The 24,107-nt window shown below is 41.2% G+C and overlaps 2 protein-coding genes across 3 annotated transcripts; one reads left to right on the forward strand and one right to left on the reverse strand.

Annotated features, from left to right (window-relative positions):
• Positions 1-629: 629 nt before the first annotated feature.
• On the forward strand, positions 630-9,935 carry fbxl5 (F-box and leucine-rich repeat protein 5). 2 transcript variants are annotated; one of them, XM_035176294.2, is made up of 11 exons: positions 630-798; positions 1,446-1,661; positions 2,540-2,635; positions 3,337-3,532; positions 5,645-5,830; positions 5,936-6,061; positions 6,971-7,125; positions 7,246-7,328; positions 7,504-8,232; positions 9,010-9,158; positions 9,560-9,935. In XM_035176294.2, exons 1-11 carry the CDS (start codon positions 715-717, stop codon positions 9,634-9,636), a joined length of 2,097 nt encoding a protein of 698 aa, XP_035032185.2. In that variant the 5' UTR covers positions 630-714; the 3' UTR covers positions 9,637-9,935. The 2 variants fall into 2 exon arrangements, with proteins under 2 accessions (XP_035032185.2, XP_035032186.2); XM_035176295.2 differs by having other exon boundaries at positions 5,960-6,061.
• A 2,401-nt stretch (positions 9,936-12,336) lies between these two features.
• LOC118121289 (coiled-coil and C2 domain-containing protein 2A) lies at positions 12,337-20,157 on the reverse strand. The gene is made up of 16 exons (XM_047342996.1): positions 20,046-20,157; positions 19,613-19,962; positions 19,408-19,569; positions 17,469-17,549; positions 16,280-16,448; positions 16,022-16,158; positions 15,778-15,909; positions 15,300-15,509; positions 15,057-15,163; positions 14,795-14,935; positions 14,410-14,566; positions 13,955-14,223; positions 13,494-13,825; positions 13,250-13,397; positions 12,659-12,797; positions 12,337-12,567 (listed from the first exon to the last, which is right to left on the reverse strand). Exons 1-16 carry the CDS (start codon positions 20,155-20,157, stop codon positions 12,337-12,339), a joined length of 2,877 nt encoding a protein of 958 aa, XP_047198952.1.
• Between the last annotated feature and the right edge of the window lie 3,950 nt (positions 20,158-24,107).

Here is a 24,107-nt window from a genome sequence, read left to right on the forward strand (position 1 = left end):
ACTTCCGTGGTGAATAAGGGGCCTAGTCAGTGTGGACGTTTCTCTTACCATGGCAACCCGTGTAGCAACCACAGGTCGACTGCGGAAGTGTGGCGACGGTGACAGCGAGCTGAACACCGTCTCATTCGCTTCTACTGCCGACGTTTGAAAATCAAATTAACCTAAAGCTATGGAGGATATGTTTGCTCCTAATTAAAATCAAATGTCCAAATGGGAAATTGAAAGAGCTACAATTAAAGAAAGAAGGACCATACATGTAGTTGAGCAAAACTATGACATGCATTCAGAAAATGTAAACAAAAGAGAGAAAACTATATTAATTTACTGCACGAACAACAAATGACAAACAAGTTGAATATGTGCAGATAATAAAATTCACGTTAGGTGTGCGGTGTTTTTTCAGATGGCCCTGTAGAAATATCGAGCTTCACACATCTGTCCTGTCAATATCTCCTCTCCAAAATCTTCCAGGCTGATCTAAGTTACATAAGTAGAGTTTGCTCTGAGGTTTATGTTCCTCGTGTAGGTGTGTTTTCAAACGTAAAAGTCTTATAACGACTTTCCAAATATGTATTTTTAAAAGGTCGATCTCAGAGCTTCACTGTTTGAGCCCACGTTTGTGGCTCGGCGGTCACGTGGGCAGCAGCACACGCCTCCTTGTTGACTGTGTCGGGGACTGTGTGTGTGGATGACGCACTGAGGCTCAGCGCGAAGATGGCTCCCTTCCCGGACGAGGTGGATGTTTTCACTGGCCCCCACTGGCGAATGAAGCAGCTGGTGGGCTTATACTGCGAAAAGGTGAATACAAACGACCGTCCGTGGTTAACTTGCAGTTTTACAGCGGGATGTATGACGCGTGTGGCCCACGGACGAGTGGACGCCACATAGCGCGCTAGCGAGCTAGCTTGGCTACTTGGGAACCGTTCGGTGTCTCCGTGGTCCGACTCGTGAACGTCAAGTCAGCGTTGCACAGAGACTTTCACTCAGCCAGCACCGTGGGGCCTGTTTTGGATTACCCTCCTCAAACTCCGAACAACCCATCCCCTGCCTACTCAGATATGGCATGCTATCAGCTTTAGCTAGCTTGACTCACTTGCAGGGTAGCTTGTTATGCAACGAGAATCAAGTGTCACTAAGTAGTTTCCAAGGTTCCCAAGTACTGGGTTACAAATATAACACTGAGCATCTCCAGGCTGACAAGGCTAAAAAGAAAAGTCCCTTTAGCAAAACCGGCTAATGCACTGCGTGTCTTCTAACGTAATCTGGAGCCCACTGCTGTAACGTCAGTTGACAGTTTCTGCCGTAAAGACGCTTCCTGCAGCTGTTCTTTCTGGGGGTTTACACCGGACCTACCATTTGTCGTGATCTAACGCCACCAGCAGAAGTTCTTCTGCTGTTACTTGTCACACGAATCTTGGCTGACAGTTTTGTTTGTTTTTCCACAGCTGTCAAAGACCAACTTTTCCAACAACAATGATGTCCGCTCATTTCTCCAGTCCCTCTGCGCCACCTTCAAGGAGTTCAAGATGCATGAACAAATCGAGAATGAGTACATTATCAGCCTGTTGCAACAACGCTGCTGCACTGTGTACAATGTGCACTCTGACAACAAACTCTCAGAGATGTTGACCCTCTTTGAAAAGGGACTGCACAGTGTTAAGGTAAAGGGGGATCAATATTTTTGGTTGATTTGCTTTTGACGTGGCTCAGCAGAAAAAATACTAGGCTTTACATAAGAGGGTCATACGTGAGTTGTGCAGAACTCAGCTGATACTTGTTGCTCAATGGTGGGGTGGAACACTGTCATTAGAATAACTATTGTGTTAGCCAGACAACGGTTGTAAACAACAAAATAGTTATTTTTTCATGTGTACATGCTAATTGTAATGGCAGGTAATTGTAGTGTATCTCTTTTAAATGTAATTTATTTCAAAGCTTTTCGACAATTTGTAGCATCCAACCAGGTTTTTGTGTCAAATCTATGGGTTTACGAATTAAGACTTCACTTATTAAGAATATGGCAAAATTAAGAAAGAAGTAGTCTGAATTGTTTAATGGAGGGATGGTTGTATTTGTGATCTGCTTAACAGACTGCAAGACTTATTGTTCTCTCTCCAGCAACAAGCCAACCAAAAGCATGGGCTCTCCAGGATGATGCAATTGTGTAAATCTTAACATCCGTTCCGCCCTAGTCAGTTTGGAAAACAGTTCTTCTGCTTTTCGATGATGTCATATTGAACATCCTTACTTGATTAAGAGACTCTTGAGAATATTAGCGCAGAGAAGGTTATACAACATAATTTCAATATTTAATAATCCTACTACTGTGAAATATGGATGACCACACATTTGGTTATAAAGAGAATGAAAAGACCTAATAGTAGATATTGTTGACGCGATTGTAAAGACCTAATAGTAGATATTATAGATGCAATTGTAAAGACTGAATAAGTAAATATTGTAGATGTGGCTGTAAATATGTCTGAACTTGTATGCTCCTCACTGATTTCCTTGTATTAATAGTTGTTCTGTGTTTTAGAGTGAATATGAGCAGCTTAACTATGTCCAGCAGCTGAAGGAGAGACTTGAAGCTTTCACACAGGACTTTCTGCCCCACATGAAGGAAGAAGAAGAGGTACAAGATGGTTGCTTATCTCTGTTTTTAATAAAACCTTTTTGATTGGTTGAGAAAGGATGGAAAAGACTAAACTGTGGTCATGAACAACAAAGGAAAGAACAGAAAACAAACTAGAAAATACCTCCCTAGAAATTTGTGTGCAGCGTGCTTCCTGCCAGGTCCAGAGACTGTTTCAGTTTGAGAGAGAGAGACACTGACTGGCTCGTTTTAAGAGAGAGAGAGACAGAGAGAGAGAGAGAGAGATTGAGATACTGAGCGGGGTCTACTGGCCCGCTTGAAAAAGGTGAAATCTAACACCATTGTAACTTTTTAAGACATCAAAGATTCCTTTGATCTATGACCACTGACACTGTTACTCGTTCCTTCGATGAAGGCTACCATTGACCCCCATTTAAATTTTTTCTGCTGTTTTTCGCAAATTAACGAGCAAACCTTTTGGCGAAAGTCTTAGAAAAGTCATAGCACACCATTCCCGACCGATGTATTTATTGTGCATGTGCGACAAAAACTGCGGGAGAAGTAACTGGAAAAAATTTATGGCAGAAGAACGAAGAATAATAATAATAAGTATGGGGAATAATAATATATGTGCATTACTGCACACATAATTAATGGAAACTAATTTTAAATGCGTTTGTTCATAGCTCAGTAATTTGCACTGTTTGAAACCGCTTGTAAACTGAAGAGATTGTTTGCAGGTGTTTCAGCCTATGCTTATGGAGTACTTCACCTATGAGGAGCTCAAAGACATCAAGAAGCAGGTGATAGCACAACACTGCAGCCAACATCAATGGGACTGTGCTGCTGAGGTTCTGAAGGGCTTCACTTTGTGGAGCCAGGCAGAGGAGCTGCAAAAGGCCTTTAAATATGCGGATCATGAGAAGACAGATTACGGTTAGTGGGTATATTCATATATGTTGAAACTGTTGTGTCTCAAACCTGATTTGAGGTTCTTTCTTCTGTCTCCAGTTTGCCCTGAAAGTCAATTTTTTTTCTTCATTTTTGGTACATACAAAAGTTATTCAAATGCAAATAATATTGTCGTATCAAAAAATCTAAAACAGTTTTGATACTTATCAATACTTGATCAAGTAAAAATACCCTAACCCTAACCCTTTTCCCAGCAGTTGCTGATGAGACAAACTATGTATTCAATTGTTCCAGTACACCATGACAATGTCAGTGAGCCAACATACACAATAGGGTTGGGTGGTGTTTGGTTTTTTTCTGATCACGGTGCTTAATCTATACTTTTAAAATGGTTCCAGAACCAGATACTTGTTTTCTTTAAAGAAGCATAAAACGACGATTAATGTTGAGAGCAGCTTTTTTGTAAATTGGCCTTCTTAGTTGACATAACCTCAGAACCTAAATGACCTCAACTTAAAACTGCAGGGCAAGAACAACTCTGTGTGTGATTTGGTAGCAGCTGTCCAGTCTTTCCAGCGGAAGTTGGAGATTTTCAAAGTGGATCTCCAAGAGAACTTTACACATTTTCCAGCAGTGAAGCAAATTCAGGGTGAGAGAGTTATTTCCTCTCATGTTGAGTTCATACAAAAACAGATTGGAAACTTCAGTGATCGTTTTGATGACTTCAGCCTGGGAGAACAGGTCCTCCTTTTCATTCAGAACCCTTTTCTGGTCAAAAATGTGACCACATTTTCACAGGAGGCTAAAATTACCTTCAAGTGGGTAGATATGGCATCTCTACAGATGGAACTTGTTGATCTGCAAGCAAATGTAGTACTGAAAGAGCAGGGTGGAGTTAGTGATGCTGCCAGCTTCTGGCTACAGACTGTAACTGAGAAAGTTTTCCCTGGTCTCACTAAAGTGGCAGTACACACCTTGACGATGTTTGGCTCCACATACAGTTGCGAATCAGCATTCTCAACACTTAACATTATTAAGACCAAATACCGTTCTAGAATGACTAATGAACATTTACATGCCTGTTTGAGAATGGCACTGACCCCATTCCTCCCAAGGTTCAAAGTACTAGCAGAGAAAGCTAAAGCCAATTTCTCCCACTGAATTAGGGAAGTGGGCCTACAGACAATAGGCTACATGTGAATGAACATATGAAAATTATTTCTTGTTACTTTTTCTAAGAGGTTTTTGCTTCAATCGTTAAGTGGTTGTTAAGCTCAGTTCAACCTAAAGCACTTTATATGTTTGTCTTTGAGGATGTTACATCTTTATGGTTAAAAGGAATGTAGGCCTATGCAAATTCCAAGACAAAATGTTTATTGCACTTTGTTTCATGGTTGATGTCTGGACCTCTTGCAATTTTAGTTGAAGACCCCTGCTTTAGATTGTTGGGTTCCCCCCTTCCTTCTACTCTAGGTTTACTGACGGAGCATGAACAACAAGGTGCATACCACCACCAACTCTTCAAGCTGTTGCTCCCTGCTCTAGGCGACTGCTCTGGCATTTGGTGCATGTCCCGGTGACAGAATTCTTTCACATAAAAAACAGCCTCAGACTTTGTAGCTTTATGTATTTTGTTGTTGTGTCGACTCAAGGTTGAGGTAGCTACTATCTAACTGTAGGCAAACACTCCGTGCTGCATGAGCGATATAGAGAGTGTGCTGCCACGAGAGTTAAGTATAATTTTAACCAGGCACTCGCTGTGATTTTTATACTGCCTGTAATCAGGACATCTATTTCAATACATAGCTCAGGCACTGAAATGAGGCAACGAAATCTGCCTTGTGATTCGGTCTGGTAGGTAGCGGCCCTGTAGGAGGATTTCGGTACCCAACCCTAATGCACAATACTAAGAGCCTAAAACTGAGGAAGGGAACTTTCGTCATTTACACCTGTGCTTTTCCTACTGTAAAATGTCATACTTGAAAAACTGCATAAGCAGGACACTGTTGGACTTTTTAAGTCATTACCTTCATGAAAGGATAAACTGACCTGGAAAGTGGAAGACATTTGAAGAAGATCCATGTCATACTTTTGGTATATGACTGACAAGCCAAGCTCTTTTGTCCTCTTTCTCAGAACTGGAAAAGAAAAAGGATTCTTCAACCCACATATCCCAGCTCCCTACAGAAATTATGCTGAGGCTGTTCCATTATTTGGGTCCTCAAGATCTGTGTCGCTGTAGTCAAGTGAGCAGCTCCTGGTCAGAGCTTGCTAAGACCGGCTCTCTGTGGAGGCACCTCTATCCTGTGCGCTGGGCCAGAGGTAAACTGCTGAAAGCTGGCGAATACCTTAGGCCAAAGACTTTATTGTATTCAGTTGAATATGTTGTAGTAGTACACTGCTGATAAATGTTTGTCTGAAATGTAGGTGATAATTACTGTGGTCCACCAGGGGATCTGTACCAGGAGCCCGATGACGAGTGGGTGAAGAGTCGGCAGAATGAGGGTCGGGCCTATCAGGAATGGGATGAGGATGCTGATGTTGATGAGTCTGGTAAGATTTTGTCTTCACACCTCTGTTAGTGACTAAAACAACAAAACAATCAGTATTAATGTATTACATTACATTTCAATTAGCTGATGCTTTTATCCAAAGCGACTTACAATAAGTGCATTCAACCATGAGGTACAAATCCAGAACAGCAAGAATCAAGTAAGTACAATTTGATTCAAGAAAAGCCAATTTATTATTCGGAGTATGTGATGTGACATTTTCGGAAAGTGTAATTTGGGATGTGCTTTTCCTACTTACAAACCCTTTCACTTTGCCTTTGGTAAGTTAAAAACAAAATTACATTTTTTATACAACATCTAAAAGGTCTAACTGGTATGAAAAGGCACAGGTGGTTGTTTCGGTTTGGTTTGACGCGGTTGGCGCAGTGCACAGCACAAATGACACAGAGAGAAGCACTACATTACTGACAGTTTACTGACTGGTAAAAACTGTTAAAAAACACTTTTCACAGTCCAAACATGTATGAAAAGAGTCCAAATTAACACTGTAAGCAGACTTGGTGGAGCTGTGCATGGCTCCCTAGTGCCTGCCCCGGACCTGGTGCTGCGGCCGTGCTAGGTGCCTTATCCCGCGGGCTGTGGAGCAGTTTGTGTTCCATGCGTCGGTAGCCAGTGTTTATTTATCGCAAGTCATATCGTCATCGCGATTTCAACAGCGTAATCGCATATCGCATGTTTCCCTAATATTGTGCAGCCTTAGTTCACATGCTTTTGTGGTGACTCCCGTCACCTTTATCCACCTTTATGAGTTTGCACTAAAGTGAGAAAGGTGCTGCCTTTAGACCTCAGGTTCCACTCTGACATAAAGGTAGTAAACAGAGTTTTGTCCATTCTACCAAGGCAACCATTAGAAACGGAAATTGTAATGTTGTTGTTGATGTCTTGTCAGATGTGTCGGACCACTCAGTAGGCTCTCTGGCAATTAGCAATGCTCGGCGGGAGAAGAAGCTTCTGAATGGGATTATCCAGAATCTACTGCCAGCTGTGGGCCCATCTGTTAAGTCTATTGTTCTGGCATACAGTTCTACAGTCTCGAGTAAAATGGTATGTCATTTTTTCTTTTTCTCACTCTAATCGTCCAGTACGTGAATATGAAAAACTGTTAGACAGATCTATTATATAAAATTTAAAATGAATGTTAACTAAATTTTGGTCTTTTTCCAGGTCCGTCAAATTCTCAGTCTTTGCCCCAATATTATTCTTTTGGATCTGACTCAGACTGATGTTACAGATTTCGCATTTGACAGGTAAATGTAAACAATCAGTGATTTCTGATTATGCTATGGTATCATTGACAAAGTTTATATACTAGAGCCACAATTGATGAAGCTCTAAATTTGCTTAGTGCCAACCCTGTTCAGATTTCTTATGTGCAGGAAACTTAGTACTCACCACGTGTTCCTTGGATCCTCCTTCTTACAGCTGGTCATCTGTTGGAGCTTGTCTGTCTCTGGAGCACCTGGATTTGTCGGGATGTGAGAAGATCACAGATCACACCCTGAAGAAATTGTCTTTTGGGCTTGGTGACCTCACGTCTTCGACCTGCTTTGACAAGCGTGTAGACCGACGAGCCAAGCTCCTGAAAAGCTCCACAGTACCCATCACACTCATGGATGAGAGAGACCTTCATCCAGTGGGACGGAAGCGACAGGCCATCATTTTCAAGCAGGGGACTGGTCGTTGGGGGACTGCCCGCAGGCCCGCACAAGTTTGGGTACTGGACTCCTCAGACCTTGCTGATATCGAAGACGCTGCAGAATGGAGCGGTCGTGGTGGAATGTCTCTTCCTGATGCAGAAAGCTTCGTTGAGACGCAGCTTTTGGGAACCTCGTGTTCCTGCAGGAAGAGCAGGGGGCGCGGGCACAGGACAAATGCCTCCTATTTACAGCAGCAATATTCCATGTCTGGGGAAATGTTCTGTGGTCACTCCACCTGCTGCACTAGCGACATGGCCCTCAGGACTTTTATTGGGCCCCAGTGCGAGTCAGGGACCACCAGAAACATCACTGCAGAATTTCGGACTAAGTGCTCCTCATTTGAGGGCCTGCAGTGTCTGGAGCCTGAAAACAGGACTGACCAATCAGAGACAAAACGCTCACTGAGATTCCTCAGTCTCTCTGGATGTTACCAAGTCACAGATTTGGGCTTGAGGTAAAGACCATGCATTACTGTTTTGCAAACATACCAAAAAAACCTCACTTCCTTTATACTTAAAATTGCCTGATCTTTCCAAACTAATGTGGGTTTATTTGGAGGTTAGTATCTTCAGAGTGTAGTAATTCAGTGGCAACTAAAAACAGAACATGGTGCAATAACTTGCGTGACTGGTGTCATTAGGGAATTGACACATGGCCACTTAGCTTGGTAAACTTTCTCTATGCAACCCTTCACACATAGACAATTTGTGTGAGATGCAGCGTGACTGTTTTTCAAAATCACAAATTAGAGCGCGACAGATTTTTGGGCCTTCATGCCAATACCAATATAAAGGAGTGAAACATTTCTGATACCAATTATTGGCTGATCATTCCCAAGATGTTTATATCACACCCTTATGACAATGATTTGTAATTGAGGATTTAAAAACCTTATTATAAATAACAACATACACAAATACAACCAAATATATAGATTTTTAATTAAGAATTTCCTATTTAAAATGTTTGCATTGTTTGTTCTGTAAAAAGATTTTTATGTCGACGCCTATTAGCAAGCATCACAGATGCATTTGTGAAAGACAGATATTGGCAGATTTTCATTGGCCAACTCAAAGTGGTCCGGCTCTTGTCAAAATGCTCATCAAGTTACATCTCCATTAGGTGACACCTTAGTTCAGGTTATTAGGGAGAGGGAGGCTTTGCAATGTGACATGATTATCAGTTTTTATGCACTGTAATGAGGTTGCATTGCGCTGTGTGTGTGATTCAGGGCTCTGTCTCAGCGCGGAGGGCTTCCTGTTCTGGAGCATCTCAACTTGTCCGGCTGCCTCTTCATCACTGAGGTGGGGCTGCAGGAGCTGGTGTCCGCCTGTCCTTCCCTCAATGATGAACACTTCTATTACTGCGACAACATTAATGGTAACACAAGTCAAACTGTCAGGGTCTTTTTCCTCTGAAACACAAAATCATACATGCTCATAATCTAGTACGGTATTGTGTTCATGTGTAACTGTATATAAATTAGTCATAGTGAATAGAAATGATTTGTGAGGTATTGCACTGTGGCAACTGTAACACACATTACTAACCCCACTTGCATAGCATGTGCCCTAGTGTAAGTAACCATTGCTGCTGAGGTGGAAGGTAAGTAGGTATTACAGTAGCCAGTATGATGCCTTCAGCATTGTGTGCCATATGTCTACTTCATTTATATGATAAATTAAGAATTTGAGAATATTGTGGATGTGAGGATGCTTGTAAGCTTTTTCACTTGGGCATGCAGCTGAGTAAGATAATTACTGTGTGGCGTTTCTCTTCAGGTCCCCACGCAGACACGGCCAGCGGCTGCCAGAACCTACAGTGTGGCTTCAGAGCCTGCTGTCGCTCTGGAGAGTGATCCTGCCTGGCTATGCTCTCCTCAAATGTCAACGTCTCCTTTTTATTGCACTTTATCCTGGGAAAACCATTTGCTGTATTTTGTGTCACTTAAAAAATGTTTTGGATGAAACTGCTCCTGTTTTTTTCCATTTCCATCTATATTAAATGGAAACAATCTTTTGGAAAAGGAAACTTATGATAAAGGAATTTAGGCATCTGCAAATGTACATCCTGTTTCCTTTTTTTGGTTTTGAAAAGTATAGAAACAAACACCAAGTACTTAGTGTTTGCTGTATTTAAAGTATTTCCACAAAATGATTTGGATTCATGCTTCTTCCTTCTCCCACAGTTAAAAGTAATAGTTGTCATGTTTGTCTACACGGAGGAGGCAAATACTAAAACACTGATTATCTTGTACCATTGGCACACATGCAATAAGATGACATTTAACATTTGAATGAGCAGATATTAGTACAATATAGTCAGTTTTCATACTCCTTCACTTTTTGCATTTTCTGTTTTAGCTGTGAAAAATCCTTCTGGACAACTTCTGTGGCTGCTTTAGATGAGTTGTATTCACCATGCAGTGGAGTCAGACAAAACAACAAAGCAGCACAGTTCTGGCTGATGGTCAACATTCAGAGTTAAAGGTTCAGTGTGTAACATTTTGGTGAAAGGGATCTTTTGGCAGAAATTGAATATAAAATAATCCTAGTGATGTTTTCACTAGTGTGTTTCATCTAAATTGTACGATTTGTTGTTTTCTTTACCCTAGAATGAGCCCTTTATATTTAAATACTTAATATTTACATCCGGAACGGGTCCTCTCTACGGAGGCCGCCATGTTTTTTACAGTAGCCCAGACTGGACAAACTAAACACCTTTTGAGTTTTTAATCACAACTGAAGGCTGCCACAGGTTCTCATGTTTGGAAGGGGGGTGTGAAGTGAGTGGTGAAGTGAGGGGTATTCAGCTGCAACATGCAACTTTACCACTAGATGTCACTGAATTCTATACCATAACATTAAGGCAAGTCTAAAAACAATAGGTTGTGCCCTGGGCTAATCAGAATGTCTGACACAACAAAAGGTCAATAAAATTTAGGAAGTCCTATACAGGCTAATTTACAAAGCAATGTGCTCCATTTGCCAATGATACGTTTGGTCAAGCCCTCTGCTAATGTGATATCTCTACTTGGGAGACTCGGGTAAATTGAATTTACATGTAAGCTTATTCAAAAGCCATCTTCCTGGGAAGGATTCTGAGTTTTACTCGGGTATCTGTTTTTTTTTTATTAATGATCTAATAATAATATATAATATTAATTAATGTAAAATATACTCGACATAGAGCTTAATGTCATGTGGAGAAGAAGGAACTTGGGATCTGGGATTAAAGGAAATATCAAGATAGAAATTATTCACATCTTTATGCTAAAAAAAAAAGTCCCCTCATTAATCCACACTTAAAACCATGAAAACAATGACAAAGCAAAAACAATAAAAAAACAAAACCGATTTCACTATGTTTCCAGACCCTTTACTAAGCATGAGGATGATTTACTGTTAGCAGAGATTACAATCTCAAGTCTTTTGCTGCCTTCAGATATGCACAAAACTCCAGACAATCTCCTGAAATTATTGAGAGGGGCTGTATTTAAGAATGCAAATCTCAAGAGTCAGAGTCTCGTGACTTTATCTGAACTTTCTCCTGCCAGCCCCCTGGCAAAAAAAAAGGCGGATAATGTAAATGACCCGATGTGAGAATATCACAGGATATTACCGTGTGCTTTTTTAAGATGCTTTTAACGTAGTGGATGCAAAACTTGAAAAATAAGATATACCATACACGTAGGAGACACTGATGAAAGTGTGAATTTGGAAAGACAGAGATTCGAGAGCTTCTGGTGATACTACCGATGCAGGTGACTATGTGCTGTAACACGTGAAAAACAAGTAATCGCCGCAGCCCAATTAGTTGGTGCGTTCAAGAGGGTATGGAAAGCCAAACGGTCCAAAAACATGTGCATTTGTAACGCGCAAACTACATGTAAATAACAAGTTGACAAAACGTTGATGAATGCAGTTGAAGCTAAATGGGGTTTTTTTTGACGAAAGATAAGTCAGAAAAGTGCAATCTAAATATTACATTTTTATCAGCTTGACAAAAAAAGGACCTTTGGTAGGCTATTTTAAGTTGTAAGAGAGTCCCCCTGGGTTTACAAAAATGGTTCAACCTTATGGCTCAGGAGCCAATGAGACCTCGAGGCAGTGGGCAAGTTGTCATATGGCTTAAATACATATGAAATTTACATCTGAGATCGAACGTCATTAATGCATTGCAAGTGTTGTTTGCGCATTACAAATTCACATTAATTTGTTATGCTTTCCATATCCCAACACTTTATACTTCTCGTAACGCGTCAGTAAGCCGACAACAGCACCCGATCTCATTTCAGTTAAATCAAAGTTTTGTCTCATGAAAACATACAGGGTGATGGGTTCAGGTACGTAGGGGAAAAGTAACATATGTAATATCTGTCAGTGGCACACTGTTAGAGAGAGAATATATCATATATACTTCTTTAAGGCCTTGCTCCTTTGAATCATCTTCTCTAATGCTACCTACAAGAGCATTACTTACTTTACAACAAACTCCTGAACAAAACAGTTTTACAGCTGAAAATTTAATGTGGCAATGTGTAAATACAGTAAAGTACTTACTTCAAGTACAAAAGTTTCATGAATTTGTTATTTCTATTTAAGAAAATCTCCCTCCCGAGATCAGGAACACATTTGTAATCTTCAGACTCTGCAACATCATGGTTCCTGAGCCTGAGCAGTTGCGATCGTTTCAACTCCAACACTTCATCGGTCACAAAGTAAAACTCCTCCTGTAGCTGCTCTAGTCGGAAGTACTCAGGAGCATGCACCTCTTCACTTCTGGCCACCTGGTGAACCACAGATACAAAGAAAGAATGAGCAAGTTGAATTCTCCAGGATCGTTGAGATGTTTGAACAGCTCTTTGTTGTGGCACCCACTTTTAGCAGCTGCATGATAGAAGCATTGTTTGGGTCGTTGGGGTCCAGTTGTAACTGTTTGGCCCACTCCACAGTTTTTTTCATGTCATCGAGTTCACATCCCCCGATAGATGTGACAGCATCAAGACGGCGCAGGCCACTAAGACAAAGAAAGTGAAAGTGAAAAAACTGCTCAAAGCTATAGTGTGCTTGGGGAGTTTGCTACATAGAGAAGATACAGAGTTTAGAGACAGATTTTAATAACCAAACGGGTGTTTTGCTGTTTTAGCCCATAAACTTCAGACTGCAAACACAATACAGAACTATGGACTATTTCCTTCCGCATATTATGAGTCACTTAATTGCATGAGGAATGAGCCTTCAGAATCATTTAAGAGCTTTTGTTATCAAAAATATGGACACATTGGAAAGTCAGATCAACACAGAAGCTTGTCAGAAACTTGCTGCATAAACTTTGACATAAAAATAAATACAGTTTCAAGTCGCTATGTTTACATGATTCTGACATAATCCAGAAACCACTGGCTGGCTGGAGAGTAGGAAGGAATAAAACATGCATGACCACCAATATTGCTTTTGAAGTGATATTACCTGTGTATGCCACCAGGTTGGTGAGACACAGGAGGGGCGAGTGGTACATCATCCTCCCCAATACCCCAGGAAACACAACAGGACAGTTTACCAGAGGTCAGCAGGGTCTGTTTGTTACTGCCATCAGGTTTGAATGCCAGGGGGACATCTAACAAGCCAGACAGACAGACAGACAATAAATAATGTGTTACTGAAATGAAAGGGACTTTTCACATCTGAACTGGTGTCAAATGAAGACATTTACCACTTCCAACTCCTTCATGGTCAAACATCACTCTCTGGTTGCTGCTGAACTCAAATTCCTCAAGAGGGACACGGCCCGTTAAGGCAGAAGGTTCTGGCACTGGGACGAACACTTGAGTCAGGAGGGAACACGATGATCCAATCTTTTCCACGACCTGCAATGTGATGCTTTGAGGAGAATTAACTATCTTGAGATTAAAGATCTGACCAAAGTGCACTCTGAAATCAGTGTCCAGGAAGCGGCTGTCAGTTTGGGAAGCTGGTTTGCCATTGTAAAGGATCTTGATGATAATAGAGTGCCTCTCAACATCCTGTCTGCGAGCTACTTCCGCCCTACAACAAAGAAAAAACCAAAACTCAACATAAATTGAACATGAAAAGAATGAATGATACACAGAGTATAAGTTAAAAGTTAAAATCTTTTGTAAGAAACCCTGACTTTCTCCATGATTGTGCTCGTACCTGGGGCAGAGGTCATTGGCCGTGATGTTTCCAGATGCATGCAGCTCAGGAATCAGGACGGACTCTCCTGGTTTCCTGCGTATCCTGGAAGCTTTCTCTCTGACTTGCTGCTCTATAGAGTCAAAGTCTGGCCTCTCGGGAGGCTCAGGCTTTGGACAGTCTTCTTCCTCAGGCCCTTCTGATTCACTCAACTCCTGGTCTTCATCTTCTTCTGTGTCATCCTGTAACTGGCCCTTCTTCTTCTTTTTTCTCTTCTTCTTTTTGGCTTTCTGCAAACAAAGAGATATAAGTGTTGGAATCACTATATTTTCATATTTACACAGTCAACAAAGCCATGCAGATTTTTTTCTATAAGCTTAAGATATAAATAAACAGAGTTTATTTGTACAGTAGCATACAATATGTTCAGATGTCACTAACTAATCCAAGCAAATCAATATTGAATAGTTAGGCACCTGTTTTCTTCTTGAGAGCTTCCACTCTGCCAGCTGTTTCTTGTACTCTGCCAGCTTTCGTTGGTAGTCCTCCTCACTCTCAGCCTCCAATTCCACAACTTCTGCCGAGATTTCATCCTCATACACCTGCTCATCTGACGCCTGGTCTACATTCTCTCTGGAGCAAATGTGGAAAACACAGCACATTAGTTGTTGTGAAACTTATTTATTCAAATGGGATAAACCCCTGGAGTTGCACCAACTCATTTTCGAGGGGGTCCCATTAGTCACAGGATTACAAGAATCTGTGGTTAACAAGAAGATACATTATCCAGTAGACATGGGTAGGGGAGGGGTCGTGAATATAGGAATCACATTGTATTTGGTAAAAATTACAGAGCATTACTTTCTGAGGAAGAGCTTGTAGGGTGTGTTGGTGAACGTCTGGAACTCTCTCAGGGCCTTGATCTCCTTCCACACTTTAATTATGTTCTTCAGCAGAGTCCGGTCTTTCTCCTGCTCGCTGTCTCGTAGCTGCCGAGTATTTCTACGGTATTAAGAGGGACAAACATGCAGCAGGAATATTGATAGTCATAGTGATTAAAGTAGAGTAGAGGTAGATGTCTGGACAGGACACAGATGGGAGAGACAAGATCTGGGAAACTCACCGAATCTCCAGACTGTAATCAGATATCCTCTGCTGCATGGCCTGAGTGAGGCTCTGGCTGTCATGGATCTCAAGCATATTCCGCAGTGCACTCCTCAACCCATTCAACTGCAGCCGACAGAAAACACACACGCACATATATATTTAAGTTATATTTAAGTTGTAAGTGTACTGAAGGATGTAAAGACATTTTATAATATTGGTGACCTTACTTTCATATTTACAAGCAGCTTATGGAGTTTACCTTGTCAGTCAAGTGTCCTGTCAGGTTATTGTGCTGCCTGGTGAGGTACTGGTCGTACAGCTGAGCTAGCCGGGCTCCCAGGACATGTTCGCGACTGAAGAGTGGGTGATGGGAGAAGATCAGCCCAGAAACATCAACATCAAGTTGGTAGTCTCCCTCAGGATCCAATGTACCATCATTGCACTTGTTTTCATATTTGGACCTCGTTGCCTGGAGGATTGAAAAAAATCATCATCATCCAACAACACAACCAATTTTAGGGTATCTCCTTGGGCTTTAGGAAACTGTAATTGACATTTTTAACCATTTTATGACATTTATTAAACCAAACAAAAATCAGCAGATTAATAATCAAAATAATCGTTAGCAGCAGCCACACTTTTGTTTCTTGTAATACATGACATAAAGAGCAATGGAAATGCACTTTGCTTTAGATTTGGCAAATGGATGTGGTGATCAAAGTGGGTCTGTGTCTGACCTTCCTGTATACAGTTTGCAGAGCAGGGTCCAGGTCCTCCTCCATGTGGAAGAGAGGGGGTCTTGTGGATGATTCCTTAACGGGGTCCGGCAGAGCCATGATCCTCCTGTCGTCTCCAATCCACTTCTTTCCCTTAATAAATTATAATAAATAAATGAATAGTAGAAATAAATATTAAGACAATTCCTGGAAGGTTCAGAGCCAGTGACATAGTTAAACTGTCCAGTATGTTGGTTGAGATTACCTCTTCCATTTTTAAAATGCGGTTCTCCAGAATGTTCTCATTAGTCTGGGACATAGGGGGCCTTTTTCCCACATACAGACCCTCATCCTCGAGATAACGGGGCCTCGTGTTTTCAGGCAGTTTAATGAAGGCTGGCACTGTGACAACAATAAATAAAACATAAAATATAGTTATTATGCTGCAAAGAATATAAAAAATGACCATTGGGTTTTTTAAGAGATGTGGGTGTGTATCAGGTGGTTTAGTGCGTTCGAGTACCTGGTCGAGAACTTGGTGTAAAGAGAAGCTTCCTTTCTCTCTGGATACGTTTTTTATGGCTGACATACTCTGCTTTCCTCACTTCCAGGAAGTCTTGGGATGACTTTTCAATGAGGAATAAATCTGCTCCTGGAGAGGCCTCCTCCAGCACAAGTCTCCGACCTTTAGACTGGAACACAAGAGGCCATTCATTACGCATCAACACTTTAATCAAGGATTGGCACGTTTTTATCAAACAATTTGGTTTTTTAAGTGGTATCTTTCAAGTTCTTATTCAAAAACAAAAGCTGGGTAGTGTGGAAAAAAATGAAATTGGAATTACCATGGCTGATCTCAGTCTTTCTTTCAAGTGTTTTTTGATAGAATTATCTAAACGCTCAGAGCCAGTAGTTTGTTGCATTTCTGAGGAGAGACCAAGGAGAAGGAAGCACATCACAAAACAACAATATATATATATATATTACCTAGCATTTTAAAGAAATAATTAAAGTTTATTGACTATAAAACATTTGACAGAGAAAACACAAAAAACTCAACTACATAACACCCTTATACACGATGACCCAAAGACCAGTTGGAATAAATGAGTATTTTACAGGTGTCATTAGAGGCCACAGAACATGAGCCTATAGGAAAACCATTTTGTATAGCACATGTTATCCAATCTCTGTACTGAGGGACTTAATATCTTACACCCAATGTTGGCCTAACGTGCCTGATCAGCATCTCAGATTAGCTTACTTATTCTTTTACAAGATATTTTCAGATTTTAAGTGTTATTTCGTTTTGTTTTTTCTTATTTCATTAGACAGTTGTTTTGTGGTTGCATTGTGAGAAGTGTAGGTCTCTATATTGAGGCATCTCCATGAACTTAAAAATAAAGACTCAGAGACGTCTAAGAAGTATAAGAGGTGAGACAGATTCAGACACCAACCTTTCCAAGAACCAGTTGGAGGTCTGGAACCAACAACTGGCTCTGCTGCCTTCTCAGCTGATTCCTCATTTTCACTGTGGTGCTGGATCAGGGATAGCTCTTCCACATCATCATTGGACTCCTGGGCTGAAGACTGCTCAAGCAGCTAATATTTAGCAAGAAATGCAGCAGTGATTAGCCCCTTTACTGTTTGGCCTCATAAATGGAGACAGATTAAGGATAGGAGAATTGAGAGAGTGCCAGAACAATACTTACCATTGTCTTCCGCCTCTGTCTCTCCTCTTTGAATCTGCATTTCAGTATCTCCGCCGGATTTTCCCTGCTGTCTCGACATTCCTGGTGTAGCACAAGCACAAACACAGTAAAGGAAAACAGCAACAACAGAACTGCAGACACTAACTCTACCTACATCCCCAATGCTTATTAACACAGCTAGCTAGAAGAGGGTTAGTTTGCATGGAGGAAGATAGAGGGGGTGGTTGTGTCAGATAGGCCTGACATACTGTACAAGAGGTCAACTACAGCCTACTGTCTACAGGAAGAAACGCACACACACTTTCATTGAGGTTTGCTGTTCCCCCTCACTCAACTTGGTAGACAGAACCAACATTTTTCTGGACTAAAATGTAATGCTGAAAATGTATTGTGAATACTGAGAGGCTGAAATGATTTGCTGAACGTGGCTGAAAATGTATGAAGACTAAAGGTGAGGCCAAGATGAAACGAATGTGGGGATGTTGAGTTGAGATGATGTGATGTTAGTTTGGTGGGTAAGTTCAAGGTTGCTGTGACATCACAAGACACAATTGCCTTGCAAGCACAATATTTCAACGAGTGTTTCTGGGATGTTTGTCCTTTAAAGTTCATCCACATAGGAAGCCACCCCTGCACTAGTTTAAATACCAGCGGCACGGCCATGTTGTGCAGCTGCATGTCGAGGAATTAGAAGATGTAATAAATGTGGGGGTGAACATAAGATTTTTGATTGTAAAGAAAGGGTGGTCAAGTGTGGCAGTTGTGGTGGAGGATATATTGCTGGGAGTCATGTTTTGATGGTAGGAGATCAAGAAGTTGTAAATAATAGGGAGAAAGCCGACCTATTGGTCAGGAGTTTTTAGAAAGTACATAGTGTCAGATATGTGGGTAGAGAGGGGATTCTGAGGAGAGGAACATTGCTTGAGCATGAAGGACACAAACTAGAAGTAAACAATGATAATAGTGATGGGATAAATGTTTTATTTTTATACAAGAGCTGCAACGTGCAATAAGACGAGGGTGTAATCCCACCCCTGGGAGAGATGGTCAAAATCATGGAGGTATTAGAATTAGAAGAGATGAGATGTTGTCTCTTCCTCCCATGTCATCCTGCTGATATCAAGATGATGGGCATCTGACAATTATTTGAATTCTCTCAGTTTTAGATTTAACCTCCATTGTAGCATTTACCACCCCTGCTATGAAAGTGACTAGCTTCTTCAAGTCAACATTCACTTTCCCCTCTGTGTCTTGTTCTGATTCTTTTGTGACTTGCTTCCCTGCTCTGTTTCTCTCCTCATTGACTCCTCTGTGACTTATCCTTTTCACAGCCTTTCCATTCACCGTCTTGTCATCTCTAACCTGTTGTACTCCTCCTCTGTGGTATGATTTAATTTCCTTCATTATTCCTCAGACTGGCACCTCCAAGCTTAACGTGCATTAAAAAAAAGACTTGACTGGAGTTGCTCCATCAAAAGATGGAGGAAGATCAAAGGAGTGTGAGGATGTCACAATCCAAAGGAATTGGTAGATATTCAAAGGAATAGCTTTGATCTTCCTCCATCATTAACTAAGTTTTGGGTGAACTATCCCTTTAAGGTGAATGAAGAATATATGTACAGGACCAGGTAGCAGATGAACAAAGACTGTAGTGTATGAATAAATATGTATGCAGGAGATCAATATAAAGAGAGATTATGAGTTAAGGTGAATACTTAAGGTGAATACTGATAATGGTGAATTAATGTAAAAGATCGGTAGCAGCAGATGAATAATTATTGTAGCGTATTAATAAATATATATATACAGCAGATGTGTTATAGATAAATAAATATTGCAGTGGATAAGTAAATCTAAAGATGATGAGTAAATATAATAATATAATAGCTATGTGTGAAAAAGATGGAGCCCAGGTACTTGTACTCGTCAATGGCTTCACACGGCCCCCTTGGATTGTGGTGGTGGCCCCTGCCAGTTCCCTCTGCCTGTTTGAAAAGGTCACAACGATCTCTTTGGTTTTGCTGAAGTTCAGTTCCAAGCAAGAGCTGTCACACACCACTCCAAAAACTCCTGCAGAACTGGCCCGTGGTGCTGTGAGGGCCTGATAGCAGAGACAGAAGAACTGTGTCATCAGAATACCTAACCAGGTGACAGTTGGTCTGTGTGGATCTGAAGTCATCGGTGTAAAGGATGAAGAGCAGTGGTGAGAGCACACAGCCCTGAGGGGAGCCAGAGGAGGTGAAATGGAGATGGGACAAGATGTTGTTGCCCAGGACTCTCTGTGAACTATTGATGAGAAAGTCTAGTGTCCACAGGATGAGTTGATCGTCTAGATGGAGGCAGGAGGAGACTTTGTCAGCCAGGATATGAGGCTGCAGGGTGTTGAGTGCAGAGGGGAAGTCTGCGAAGAGGAGTCTAACTGAGGTGTTGGGGTGCTCCATATGTTTGTGCATAGTGTTCATGATGTAATTTTTAGCATCGCTGACGCCTCTACCTGCTCCATATGCAAATTCGAGTGGGTCCATCAGGGAGTCAGTTACTTTGATGATGTGGTGTTACAGCATATGACCCTCTCACTGGTCTTCATCACAAGGGAAGTGAAAGCCACTGGAGATTTGGTGGTGCTTTTCTTGGGGATTGGGAAGACTGCGGAGTGTTTCCACAGCTGGGGGACTTTGCTGCTGTCCATGAAGCTCTAGAACAGGATCTGCTGCTCAGCACTTTTCATAATATTGCGCAGGTGGAAGAAAGCTGTCCTAGAGACTTGTTTTATATGTGGGTTTAATGACATGTCCTGGTCAAACATGACTCAAAGGTTCCTCACAGTAGAGCTGGGGGGGCCAAGCTAATACCATCCAAGATGACTATCTGGTCAGACAGACTGTTTCTCTGAGATGTTTAGAGCCAATTACAATGACCTTGGTTTTGTCTAAATGTTGAAGTAAAATGTTCTGGGTCATCCAGGCCTTGATGTTCTTGAGACATTTTGAAGTTAAACTAAGTGATTTTGAATTGACTTCAACTTATTTTACAGATTTAATTAAATTTGTTGTTCTGATTACTTCAAACTGTTTTATTACTTCGCCAGTACTTTAGTCTGAATGCATTTGTAATTTAAACGTCTTGCTGTCTTGCCTTCATGCGTCAGTAAAGGTTTGAGTTTTACAATTTCCCGGGTCTATGAATGCAGCATCAATGTCTGACTAGCCTGACTAAAAGCCGGTCAGTCTCCTTCAGCTCTAACAGAGGAGGGTGGAACGAAATGTAAATATTAACTCAGGGTAAGTCTTACATTTTAGTGATAAACATGTTTCTGCGGCAGTTTGTATACTTAGCTACTCTTATTTGGAACCTGGGTTTCATGTTCTGTGTAATACTCCAGTCAGCTAATTTTGTTAGCAAATAAAAGTGTAGCGAACAAGGGGCTGACTTATTGAGAGACTGCAGTGGCGTACCCAGCGTTATGGGCGGGCAGCAGGGGGCCAGGCCTGCCCATCTGTGAATTTGGCCCCCCTAGGGGAAACAGAATTATTATTATATTGTCATATTAGTTTGTGGAATAACATTTTTTATTTGGGGTTGGAAGTCTGCATGAATTGGCTGTGTCTGATTATGTAAGGTCAAACTGCACCCCCTGCTGCTGATCTGCGATGGTTTTGAGTTGCGTGTACCAACGTTAGTGACGTCAACTTCTCAAGAGTTTACCATCTTTTTTCAGTAGCATATCATGCTTTGCTTTGGCCATCGTCTGGTTAGCTAGCTTTAAGTACTAGCAATAGTGTTTTGCCATGAAATGGATATAAGAAAATGGTTTTACAGCTTGTGAACACTGGGTGAGAGTGTTTTTAGGCCCTGTGCACCGAAAATGTGTTCATGGTGCTGAGTGAGTGACTGGAGTGCGCTGAGCAGGCGAAGGCTACTATTAGCCTAACTGGAACCACTCCTGTTGATTGCGAATTCACTGTCGCCCGACAGCTCATTCTCAAACCCACTGACAGTTCCACACTTCCAGATGCTGGGAAATGGACATTGAAAACACTGCTCAGTGATTTGCAGAGGGCCCTTGAGGCAATGCCAAGTGTCCTCACAGCATTTAAGGTTGCCCTAACCTTCAGAGCTTCCACTGATTTATGTGAGAACTCTTTTCCACTTTGAAAAATGTGTTCACTGACCACAGAAGAAGCATGTCACATCCCAGGAAAGCTCATTTAATTCAACTTGTTTGTGAGAAGGACCTAGCCAAGAAATGCAAGACAGAGTGGAAAGACATTTTCCACTCATCTGGGAAGCCCCGGCTGCAGCTTTATTAGACTTTCGTAAAGTTGGACATGCCTGAGCTATAGATGTGCAGTAAGTTGGCCATAGTCCCTCAAATAAATTTTTGTTTTCCTGAACGGTCTTCCAGGTCACATAAAGATGAAATATTCGGTCTTTTCACTGTATATTTGCCAATATTGAATAATAGGATTGTGAGACAGTAAAATGAAAGAAATGCCCCCAGCGCTGCACTCTGTCCATAATCCGGCTTGTTCGATGTGTAGTGCTGTCCATGGTGCTGATGCAACTGTCAGGATGTCGCTGTTTTAATGACTTTATTTTTCACAAATAACTGACTAAAGGCCTCTGACTATTTGTGAATAAATTGTAAGGTTTATTAGACCAAATGACTTACTTACATACTTGTCATTCTTATAAATAATAGGCTGCACTATCAGGTCCCATTCATATTGACAAACGAATTTCAAGTTTTATCGTTAAAAATAGCCCACAGGATATAGTAAATAAGTGTGTCATTTCATGGTAGTCTTTTAATATATATTATATATATTTGATTGTCAGGGCCCGCCTATAAAAGCCAAAGGCCCGGCCAGTTACTTTCTTCTGGCTCCGGGATTGTGCAGTGGGCTCAGTTTTACAGTTAGAGAGGAAAGATACTATATCCTCTAAAACTAGATCACTGTTACCAGTCATGTTATGTTTGCTGTCAGAAAGGGTGCTCAAAGGTAGGTTATATTCAGACAAGAGCAAACCCGGTGTTGTGCAGAGTTCTTCCTGCCCGCTGAGAACTGCGTAAACCTCGCGGGAGCACGCACAGCTACAAGGAAAAGACGCAACAAGATGTAACCATCTCTACGGCAATGTACTGTTTAAATGCTTAATATCTAATCTAATAATAAACAACACTTAAAATCAAAGTGTGATAGGAAAAAATGTGTTTTAGCAAATGCTTTATTTGATTGAGTTAGGCAGTTTGGGATTTTTCCACCAACAAACTCATCCTCAGAAATACTGACTGATCAGATCGATTGCAAGAAAATTCTTCTTCAACTGAGTCTTGTATAGCCCATATTCACAAATTACAATTTGTCTCATAGGACTCAACAAGGTGTGACATCCTCTGTCCTTTGCCCTCAGCAAGAGTGCAGAAAAACTACCAAAAACTAGAAACCTCAGAGATCCCTCTCCCAGGACAGACAGAAGTGCAATGGATGCTAGTCTGACGTTCTCTAATCTAGACAGAGTCTTATCACATGACGATGGTTGACATGGAGTCAACAGATGTTAAAAAGGTTCTGGATGACGTGTCAACGTAGGCATGACAACACACAACAGACATGTCAACATTTCTGTGAGAGAATGGGCTAGCAAGAGAGAGAGAGAAGTGCTGCTGCACACAGAAAACAATGGATACAAACAGAGTTTGGGGATCTTTTGTTATGAGAAATATAAAGCAATTACAGATCGTTATGAAACTGTGTGAGATGAAAACTGATATTCAAAATGAACCAAACAAGATTTATGTCCATAAAAAAGGAAAAAGACGATGTGGCCGGTGGGCAAATGATATAATCGGTATGTGCCTTAACACTTATAACACTGGTAACCCCATTGTCCACTACTGAGTAGCAGCATTACTTGCTGCGTGTCTGAGCATGTGACACGTGGAATAGACCATTACATGGCTGCATTAAATTAAGCAATGCTGCCATCTACAGTGCTGAGAGCATTGTAGACGATGCAGTCTGAGTGCGCTCTGCTGGACAAACTAAGTATTAAAAGTACTAAAAAATTAAAGTTCTCCTTTTGGCACATATCTGCAAACATAAACGTCTGAGAAAAGGCTCATATCATATCAAAGGTTTTCCTTGTTTGCCTTATATTTGTAATGCTTGTCTTAATAACGGTTGGCAAACAACTTATAGGTGCATTACCGCCACCTTCTGGAAAGGAGTGTGGTTCAGCAAGGTTATTAAATACAATTGGGTTAAATTCTTCTTCTAATTCCCGTGTTTTCAAAAAATCTGAGTACAGTCCTGTATTATACGTCAGCTGGCATTTCTCTAATACCCAGTGTCAAGTCCTCTGGAGTGTCACTCGGAGTTCCTGGGTCTGTTGCTGGTATATTCATTGTCTTCAAACATTTGAGCCACAGAGGGAGAGAGAACTTGTTTGGACGTGTGTTCTGGGCTCAAACAATAAACCGTGTCCAATGAGTTGTATACCTTTGAGAACCCATTTATTGACATCACTACAATGTTAGTGTTGTTCATCATCATCATCATTATTGTGTCCACCTTAGCAAATAAGAACCAGTGCATATTCCAGTTCATCACAGGCCAGTGTCCATTAGCAAATTCA

This window comes from Hippoglossus stenolepis, chromosome 14 (assembly GCF_022539355.2).
Source record: "Hippoglossus stenolepis isolate QCI-W04-F060 chromosome 14, HSTE1.2, whole genome shotgun sequence".
In the NCBI taxonomy this organism is placed as follows: Eukaryota; Metazoa; Chordata; class Actinopteri; order Pleuronectiformes; family Pleuronectidae; genus Hippoglossus; species Hippoglossus stenolepis.

Bases quoted from the DNA above. Each gene is read 5' to 3' on its own strand.
- fbxl5 (XM_035176294.2), top strand. From the start codon at position 715: ATGGCTCCCTTCCCGGACGAGGTGGATGTTTTCACTGGCCCCCACTGG. The intron at 799-1,445 runs GTGAATACAAAC...GTTTTTCCACAG, and splicing joins TGGGCTTATACTGCGAAAAG to CTGTCAAAGACCAACTTTTC. The intron at 5,831-5,935 runs GTAAACTGCTGA...TCTGAAATGTAG, and splicing joins TCCTGTGCGCTGGGCCAGAG to GTGATAATTACTGTGGTCCA.
- LOC118121289 (XM_047342996.1), bottom strand. From the start codon at position 20,157: ATGGACAGCAGCAAAGTCCCCCAGCTGTGGAAACACTCCGCAGTCTTC. The intron at 16,159-16,279 runs GTACTCGAACGC...TTGTTGTCACAG, and splicing joins TACACCAAGTTCTCGACCAG to TGCCAGCCTTCATTAAACTG. The intron at 14,224-14,409 runs GTGCCTAACTAT...CTTTGTTTGCAG, and splicing joins AGCTCTCAAGAAGAAAACAG to AAAGCCAAAAAGAAGAAGAG.